The sequence below is a fragment of the Ictalurus punctatus genome, chromosome 15 (assembly GCF_001660625.3).
Source record: "Ictalurus punctatus breed USDA103 chromosome 15, Coco_2.0, whole genome shotgun sequence".
Taxonomy (NCBI): Eukaryota; Metazoa; Chordata; class Actinopteri; order Siluriformes; family Ictaluridae; genus Ictalurus; species Ictalurus punctatus.
The window spans coordinates 25,940,227-25,950,226 of NC_030430.2; the positions used below are offsets into that span (position 1 = coordinate 25,940,227).

General features: G+C 49.1%; 2 protein-coding genes across 5 annotated transcripts in view; both read right to left on the minus strand.

Annotated features, from left to right (window-relative positions):
* LOC128635145 (uncharacterized) overlaps positions 1-8,314 on the minus strand; it is an 11,396-nt gene extending 3,082 nt beyond the window's left edge. Inside the window, exons 1-2 of the mRNA XM_053686389.1 lie at positions 7,947-8,314; positions 7,035-7,563 (exon numbers count right to left, since the gene is read on the minus strand). Of these exons, the coding sequence (XP_053542364.1) occupies positions 7,035-7,563; positions 7,947-8,314 (897 nt within the window). The remainder of the gene's footprint in view (positions 1-7,034; positions 7,564-7,946) is intronic.
* LOC108276314 (nuclear receptor coactivator 3) overlaps positions 1-10,000 on the minus strand; it is a 54,735-nt gene that overhangs the window by 22,572 nt on the left and 22,163 nt on the right. For 3 of the 4 annotated variants that reach the window (XR_008398045.1, XM_053686494.1, XM_053686492.1), the window contains exon 2: positions 3,303-3,399. The exons of the other annotated variant lie outside the window; for it this stretch is intronic. The gene's annotated coding sequence lies outside the window, so the exon portion shown is untranslated. The remainder of the gene's footprint in view (positions 1-3,302; positions 3,400-10,000) is intronic. 4 annotated transcript variants of the gene reach the window in all.

Consider the following 10,000-nt stretch of genomic DNA (forward strand, 5'->3'; position numbering starts at 1 on the left):
AGAGAGAGAGAGACGGGGAGACACGGGCTGAAAAAGAGAGAGAGAGAGAGATGGGGAGACACGGGCCGAGAGAGAGAGAGAGAGAGATGGGGAGACACAGGCCGAGAGAGAGAGACACGGGGAGACACGGGCTGAAAAAGAGAGAGAGAGAGAGACGGGGAGACACGGGCCGAGAGAGAGAGAGAGAGACGGGGAGACACGGGCCGAGAGAGAGAGAGAGAGACGGGGAGACACGGGCCGAGAGAGAGAGAGAGAGAGATGGGGAGACACAGGCCGAGAGAGAGAGAGACGGGGAAACACGGGCTGAAAGAGAGAGAGAGAGAGAGAGAGAGAGAGAGACGGGGAGACACGGGCCGAGAGAGAGAGAGAGAGAGATGGGGAGACACGGGCCGAGAGAGAGAGAGAGAGACGGGGAGACACGGGCCGAGAGAGAGAGAGAGAGAGATGGGGAGACACAGGCCGAGAGAGAGAGAGACGGGGAAACACGGGCTGAAAGAGAGAGAGAGAGAGAGAGAGAGAGAGAGACGGGGAGACACGGGCCGAGAGAGAGAGAGAGAGAGAGAGAGAGAGAGACACGGGCAGAGAGAGACGGGGAGACACAGGCAGAGAGAGAGAGAGACACGGGCAGAGAGACGGAGAGACACGAGCTGAGAGAGAGAGATGGAGAGAGAGAGAGAGAGAGAGAGAGAGACAGGCAGAGAGAGAGATGGGGAGACACGGGCAGAGAGAGAGAGAGAGATGGGGAGACACGGGCAGAGAGAGAGAGAGAGATGGGGAGACACGGGCAGAGAGAGAGAGAGAGATGGGGAGACACGGGCAGAGAGAGAGAGAGAGATGGGGAGACACGGGCAGAGAGAGAGAGAGAGACGGGGAGACACGGGCAGAGAGAGACGGGGAGACACGGACTGAGAGAGACGGGGAGACATGGGCAGAGTGAGAGAGAGAGAGAGAGAGAGAGAGAGAGAGAGAGAGAGACAGAGAGAGACAGAGAGAGGCAGAGAGAGGCAGAGAGAGACCGACAGAGAGGGACAGACAGAGAGACAGAGAGACAGACAGACCGACAGAGAGAGACAGACAGACAGACAGACAGACAGAGAGAGAGACAGAGAGACAGACAGAGAGAGCTGCTGTGTTGATATTTGGAGTTGTACAGTGTAAGAGCCTGAAATAACTGGTGATGGTAATGAGCCAATCAGCAGCCGGCTCTGGGATGACCGCGTGCAGCGAGGAGTCGCGCGTTTATGCTACGTTCACACCAACACGTGACGAGTCACTTGAGTCAAATACAGCTTGTCTCGTTGTTGTTGTTGTTGTTGTTGTTGTTGTTTTACGCTCAGTGACAAACAGCAGCAGCTCCATTTCTCTCCTAAAGCTGATGGGACGAGAATAAACACTGTGTCGCGCTGTCGCTGGGGTGAAAGGTCACCCACTCAACGTGTGATGTCATGTTTAAAGATGAAAATGTTCCAGGGTGTGTGTGTGTGTGTGTGTGTGTGTGTGTGTGAGGGTTCGCAGGAGGGTCAGTGTAAATGTGAAACAAACACACACACTTCAGCGTGGGCCTCAGTCTGTCTGCTTCTGTTACCACTTCTATATTTTGAGTGTTTGTGGGTGGCTGGGCTGAGTCAGAGTGTGTGTGTGAGTGTGTGTGTGTGTGTGTGTGTGTGTGTGTGTGTGTGTGTGTGTGTGTGTGTTTGCTACACACCACTTAGTCAGTCAATACTGACGCCTCCCAGACGCCACGTCAGTGCCCTAACCCCTGTTTAGTAAACACACACACACACACACACACACACACACAGTAATTTCCCAGTCAGCTTTCTGCTGAAGCGTTCTTTTGGAGTTTTTCACTTCATCCTGATCCACATGAGCTCCGAGTGTGACATGATGATCTGTTCACACACAACACGTTCATGTTTTAATAACAATACAGCTATTATAATAACGACGTTATAAAGCTACCTGAAATATTTTAGATATATTTTAAAAATCAGCGGAGTGAAAAAGCACAGCAGCTGTTCAAATGACTGATCAGACTGTCCCGACTGGGCGTGGCCTAATATTCTAATGAGTGTGCATGAGTGACAGCTCGAGTATGTGTGTGTGTGTGGAGATCCAAACAAAACGGAGTATTTTAATCAAGTGGATCCTCAAACTGTTTACTTCAACTTCAAAGAATGTAGTGTGTGTGTGACTATATGTGTGTGTGTGTGACTATGTGAGTGTGTGAGACTGTATGTGTGTGTGACTATATATGAGTGAGTGTGTGTGTGTGCGCGTCAGTGATTGTCATATCACATGCTACAAAGATGCAGCACAAATGTCTATTCAAGACAGATACAGAGGCCACGCCCATTTCACTAAGACTGACAAGCATTGAGGCCACACCCATTTCACAGAGACTGACAAGCATTGAGGCCACGCCCCTTCACTAGTTCCACAGTCTGCTCTACTGCCAGTGATGCAAACCTGCATAACTGTAACACCTCCACTCTCCATTCCCCATCACTCCATCTCTCCCACCCTCCACCCTCCCTCTCCTACACCTCTACCCTCTCAATGTGCGTTCTCTCCGTCTACATCTACCCATCCTCCTCCTCTTTATCTCTCCATCATTCCATCTCTCCATCCTCCTCCTTTCTATTCTTCCACATCTCCATCCTCCTCCACTTTCTCCATCCTTCCACCTTCTCCCTCTCCATTTCTCAAACCTCATATCTCCATCTCCTCAATCTTTCTGTCCTCTCTCCTTTCATCTTCCCTCCACCTCTCCTCCTTCGTCTTCACTTCCTCATCTCCTCACCCTCCCCTCTCCACCTCCCCTTCCTCCACTTCTCCTCTCCGCATTCCTCCACCCTCCGTCTCTCCAGACGAGGAGGAAGATTAATGCTTTGTGCCACTCTTCGCTGCAGGAAAGAATCATTTGTTTTCCCTTCACAGCTACACCTCCGTTCTCTCCCCTTTTCTTTCCCTTTATTTCAGCTCATCCTCTTCTCCACCTCTCCGTCGCAACGTGGAAGGAACCAAACAAACAAACAAAAAAAAATGCCACTGTCTAGAGAAAAGAGCCAGTAATGATTTATTTATGACTCTTCATTATTAGTATTTATTTCTTACAGAAGCACCGCGATTATTTCCTCTGCTCCGACACGATCGTCACGTGGTCATTCTATCTGTCACAATTTCACACCCAACCTCACGGCAGACAAAAAAGCACATGATCTTCCTTTTTCCCCCCTTTACTGCCTGACGGTTGCCGTGCCAACCGGTGCATCATCAGAGGAGGAGGAAGAGGAGCCCACCTTGTGACAGATCGGAGAGAAGATGCAGTGATCCTCCGCTCGTCCAAACACACACACACACACACTCCGTCGCTCACACACACACACTGCCTTGGCTCTGTAAAAAAAAGAAAAAAAGAAAAAGACACACACACACAGAGAGAGAGAGAGAGAGAGAGAGAGAGAGATAATAAGCTCTTCTGTTTGACACTGAATTCTCATTATTATGATGTTACAGCTGAACAGCCAATGGTATTAATCAACATGCTAATGACGGCACAGGAAACAGAATTAGCATGCTAATGAGGAACAGGACGCAGGCCGAGAACAGCTTTTGTTCAGCGTTATTAATAAAACAGCTGATAAAATAAGATTAGCGAGCAGACCCGATTCACCACGACGGGATAAAACACTACTGATTACGCTGAACCACAGGGCTGCTGAATGCTGGATTCTGATTGGTCAGGGAAAAAAAAATAAGTGTTTCATGACATTATCGTTAGGGTTTCTATAGTAACCGCTCATTCACAGGACACTCCGCTGATAAGAAGCGGATTTATAAAAATAAATAAATAAATAAATAAATTCGATGATGACGATGATCTCTCGACTTTTCTAAAAGTAGGGAGCTGATTATTTAACATTCAGGGAAGGAGTCTCCAGTGTCAGAGGTAAAGGCGTAATCCAACTCGCCGGTCAGCCATGTTTAATCAATTTTCACACTTTTTCAGTATTGTGTTGTTGACAACAGCAGACTAAACTGTTTACCTGTTTACACGACCGATTTCATTAGCAGCTGCTCTCTGATTGGATGATATTTTGGCTTCCCAGTTAAAACCGCTCCACTTATCTGATTAGCTACTTCGCTCGCTCAACTTAATGACTTCATGTAGACTTTCAGATTCATTATATATTTTATATTATACACACACACACACACACACACACACACACACACACAGATGAAACGATGCATTTCCCCTTAATGTCAAGAAATTAACGGATTAAGACTTGGATAATCGTGCGTTTCCGGTTTCCTCAAACAAACCAAAGTTGAAAGACTAGTGACTTTTTTATTTTCTACGTGAACCGTAACCGAACTCCTTCCGTCACCTCACGTCCAGGTGTCAGATGTGTCCACTGAACGACCACGCCCTAAAGCGGCTCCCCCCGCCGAGGCCTCTCCGAACCCTGGGCGGAGTTAGCGCTCAGAGACGGGGAGAGACATCAGCCCCGTGCTTTTCATTACTCTCCAGAAATACAGAAATATAGAGGACACACCACAAGATGGAAACCGCTCATCAGCAGTGAGAATCAGAAACCCAGACTGGAATTCACAGAGAAATACAGAGATGATCCACAAACGTTCTGGAACCGAGATGAACCTCTACTAAAGTGATGGAAAGACCAAAGTGTAGAGAAAGAACGGATCTGCTCACGATCCAGAACATACGAGCTGATCTGTGGAACATGGTGGAGGTAGTGTCATGGCTTGGGATTGCACGGCTGCTTCTGGAACATTCTCACTGATCTTTATTGATGATGAACTCATGGTGGAGCAGCAGAATGAATTCAGAAGTCTACAGGAACATCCTGTCTGATAATTTACAGAGAAACGCATCCGAATGAATCAGGAGGAACTTCATCACGCAGCGAGACAACGACCCAAAACACACTTCCACCTCGACACAGGACTTCATCAGGGGGAAAGTGGAAGGTTCTAGACTGGACACGTCCATCACTCGCTCGCTCTCGTCTCCTTCTGATCTCAAACCCAGATGTCTTCGCTGTAGCGCACACGCTAATGAATTAGGCTTGCCGTTCCAATAATTTTGGAGGGGACTGTATTTTGCCACTGTGTGTTTTTTGTCCACTGAATTTGAGCTTCTGGATGCAGTCAGATTTCTGAGGAGGTGGAAAAGCCTCGGCGTGAACGTGTGGACATTGTGACTGGAATCAGGTTGGCGTGGTGTTGAGCGCATGGCGTGTGTGTGTGCGTGTGTGAGTGTGTGTGTGACAGCGTGAGCCTCCTGACCGTTCCTTGCACTCTGAGATTGGTACCAGATGACGGCTGTCAGGAGCGCTCTAGTTTGGGTGATGTACGAGCGCTCGTGCAACACAGCGCCTCTCACACTGGTGTGTTTTCTATTAATTGATGGAAAGAGAAGGATTTATTTAAACCCAGACGATTTACAGCATGACCGGGACAGGAGAAGGAGAAGAGCTCCATTTCTGGTGTAACGCGAGCGTGAGGTCAGGACGCTCGGAGGCGGGGTTCATTCGCTCTCTGAGCACTTTTTTAACGGTATAAAGCGCGCTCCGGGTCGGAGCGGTCGGCGGCGCGGGGACGAGGAACTTCATGAACGCGTGCATTTGTAGAACGCGTAACGAACTCGAACCACGTGATGAGAAACTCCAGCGACAGTTTCTTCTCTGGGTTCGATTCCCAGCTGCGTCACACATCACTCGCGCACTGTGACCGTCAGGGATGCATGGATACGATCGTGTGAATCGATCCGATACCGACACCCGAAGAGACGTACGGTAGTCGTGCGTACGGTAACGCGCGTAGAGACGACACGATAATCTGGAGATCGGCACGTGCGTCGACTTCAAGTTTTGAGATTCTGGCGTTAGACTGTCGGTTGGAACTCGCGTTTCATTTTCCCGTGACGTTCCGCTTCGTATCGATGAGAAACCCGGCGGAGAAGTGGAGGTGTTGGAGCAGACGCTGGACGCAGCGGCTCGGCTAGTTAGCGATCTGCGAGGTGACTAGCGCGACGTTAGCAGTGTTAGCGGTATTCGTGTGAAAGTTGAAGCTTTGGAAGCTGGTCAGTTTGAGCCCCGTGTACAGAAGAGGAGGTGAGAGAGCTGGACTGAGGGACTAAAGCGCCGCCGCATCGCTGAGACGAAGCGGTGAAGATGTGAGACTGCAGGAAGCGGCGCTGTCGGCAGGAAGTCGAACGTAGGAGACGAAGTGAAGTGACGAAGTTTACACTGAGAGTTTCTTTAGAAAATAAACCCACTGAAGTTCCCGTTATTATAAAGAGGAATCTGCAGCGGATTTTCTGCATCATTTGAATTTGATCCCAGGTCGTGTTTCCGGAGGTTTCGCGCTCGTCTGTGGAACCGAACAGAAGCCTCTCGTTTTCTTCCTGCCACGAAGACGGCTCGGGAAACCTGGCCGTGATGTTCAGCGGTGAACTCTCGCTGACTTCCAGATCGCATCGCAAACCGAATCCAGCATTTACACAGAAACGCAAACGGGCCCCAGGACACGATCTGGCAGCTGGCAACGCTCCGACACGAGCAGAGCAGCCAGAGAGAGAGAGAGAGAGAGAGAGAGAGAGAGAGAGAGAGAGAGAGAGAGAGATAGAGATAAAGAGAGAAAGAGAAAGGGAGAGAGAGATAGAGAGATAGAGATAAAGAGAGAGAGAGCGTGAGAGAGAGAGAGAGATAGAGATAAAGAGAGAGAGAAAGGGAGAGAGAGATGGAGATAAAGAGAGAAAGAGAAAGGGAGAGAGAGATAGAGATAGAGAGATAGGGGCTTAAAGTAAATTGACGAGATGAGAGATTTCTCTTTCTTTGTTCTCTGGGACAGGTAAAGAATCGGACAGGTAAAGAATCGGACAGGTAAAGAATCGGACAGGTACAGGCCCGGACAGGTAAAGAATCGGACAGGTAAAGAATCGGACAGGTACAGACCCGGACAGGTAAAGAATCGGACAGGTAAAGAATCGGACAGGTACAGACCCGGACAGGTAAAGACCCGGACAGGTAAAGAATCGGACAGGTAAAGACCCGGACAGGTAAAGAATCGGACAGGTACAGACCCGGACAGGTAAAGACCCGGACAGGTAAAGAATCGGACAGGTACAGACCCGGACAGGTAAAGACCCGGACAGGTAAAGAATCGGGCAGGTAAAGAATCGGACAGGTAAAGAATCGGACAGGTAAAGAATCGGACAGGTAAAGACCCGGACAGGTAAAGACCCGGACAGGTAAAGACCCGGACAGGTACAGACCCGGACAGGTAAAGACCCGGACAGGTACAGACCCGGACAGGTAAAGAATCGGACAGGTAAAGAATCGGACAGGTAAAGAATCGGACAGGTACAGACCCGGACAGGTAAAGAATCGGGCAGGTAAAGAATCGGACAGGTAAAGAATCGGACAGGTAAAGAATCGGACAGGTAAAGACCCGGACAGGTACAGACCCGGACAGGTAAAGACCCGGACAGGTAAAGAATCGGACAGGTACAGACCCGGACAGGTAAAGAATCTGGCAGGTAAAGAATCGGACAGGTAAAGAATCGGACAGGTACAGACCCGGACAGGTAAAGACCCGGACAGGTACAGGCCCGGACAGGTAAAGAATCGGACAGGTAAAGAATCGGACAGGTAAAGAATCGGACAGGTACAGACCCGGACAGGTAAAGAATCGGGCAGGTAAAGAATCGGACAGGTAAAGAATCGGACAGGTACAGACCCGGACAGGTAAAGAATCGGACAGGTACAGACCCGGACAGGTAAAGAATCGGACAGGTACAGACCCGGACAGGTAAAGACCCGGACAGGTAAAGAATCGGACAGGTACAGACCCGGACAGGTAAAGAATCGGGCAGGTAAAGAATCGGACAGGTAAAGAATCGGACAGGTACAGACCCGGACAGGTAAAGAATCGGGCAGGTAAAGAATCGGACAGGTAAAGAATCGGACAGGTACAGACCCGGACAGGTAAAGAATCGGACAGGTAAAGAATCGGACAGGTAAAGACCCGGACAGGTAAAGAATCGGGCAGGTAAAGAATCGGACAGGTACAGACCCGGACAGGTAAAGACCCGGACAGGTAAAGAATCGGACAGGTACAGACCCGGACAGGTAAAGAATCGGGCAGGTAAAGAATCGGACAGGTAAAGAATCGGACAGGTAAAGACCCGGACAGGTTCCAGATATTCGAGGCAGAACGAAGTTAAAAGCTCAAAGCCGAGAGGAGCAGAGTGGCGTTTTGGAGAGAAATCCTGCTTTTCCATAATCAGGGTGTGGTGCGGTGAAGATTCACGGCAACGTACGTTAATTTGCATTAAAAAAACGATCGCGGACTGGTCTGGATCAGACTCGTCCCCGTGTCACGCTTGGTCACGCCTCAGTTTCCCCAAACACTGATGCTTTTCCCATTTCGCATGGTTTATCATTTTATCGTGAAACACCCTCCCCCTCCCCCTTCATCTTGGAAATATACGGAGTGCTGACGTCTCTCCCGGAGCGTGCGTCCTGAATACGGACATCGTGTACTGATACGAAGGACCGTTTCGCTTTTCCTTCAAACTACTCGCTGCGTGGGAAAATCTCCGACCAGGAAAACCCGAAGCCTTCTCGACTACGAGTTCAGCAAGTGACATCAAAACAAAATGGCCGCTCACGGCATCAGCAAAAAGTAACTCTCCAAAGAACAAATAAAATAGAGACGTTCAAAAGGAGTCAAAAACACTTCAAATAGCACGAGAAAATTAGTCAGTGCTAGACTGTCTATGCTGACTGTAAGTGTCTTGGATAAAAGGGTTCCTCAAGGGTTCTTTGGATGGTTAAGGACCTTTCCAACGGGCTCTTCGTACAGGTGCGTCTCAAAATATCAGAAGAAAGGATTGATAATACAGAAATGTGGACCTGATGAACAGGGTGTTCATTCATGCGCTGATTCTCGGTCGGGGTTTTAATCCTCCTGCAGGAGCGACTGCGTCGGTGCGGCGTGGCGTGGAGGCGATCCGCCTGAGGCACTGCTGAGGTGTTCTGGAAGTCCAGGTCGCTTTGAGAGCGTTCTTCAGATCGTCTGTATCGTCGGGTCCGGTGTCTCTCGTAGACTCTCTATGGGGTTCGGGTCAGGCGAGTCGGCTGGACGATTGAGCACGGTAACACCACGGTCAGTAAAGCGGTTACTAGAAGTTTTGGCACTGTGGGCAGGTGCCGAGTCCTGCTGGAGAAGGAAATCAGCGTCTCCATGAAGCTCGTCAGCAGATGAAGCATGACGTATCTAAAATCTCCTGGTAGACGCTGCATCGACTTTCCACTTGAGAAAACACACTGGACCGACACCGGATGACATGGCAACCCAAATCATCACCGACAGTGGGAACGTCACATTGGACTTCAAGCAGCTGGGATTCTGTTCCTCTCCACTCGTCCTCCAGACTCTGGGACCTTGATTTCCAAACGAAACGCAGCATCGACTTCCCTCTTGTGTGTGTGTGTGTGTGTGTGTGTGTGTGTGTGTGTGTGTACTGACCCAGACTGAGAGATTAAAGCCTCAGGAAACCTTCACAGGTGTTTGGAGTTGATGATCTGATTCGAGTCTTCTCGGGTCGATTTCTGAATTATAAATTCTTTATCCTGATACTTTGAGATTTTTTGGATTTTTTATTTGGATTTTTTTAATCTGGATTTTTGATTTCTGTGAGCTGTAAAACGTAATCATCGAGATTAAAACAACAAAAAAAAAAGGATTAAAATATTTCACTTTATGTGTAATGAATCTAGAATACATGGGAGTTCCACTGTTTGAATTGAATTCCGGGGGAAAACGTCACTTTTCCAGGATATGGAAAATATCCTGTGTTGAGCTGCACCTGTAGAACCTTTCGGGTTTATCTCAGAGAGCTCTTCGCGGCTGTGAAGATCCCACGGTGAGATTTATCTGAGGACGTATCGAGCGCATCGGAAGC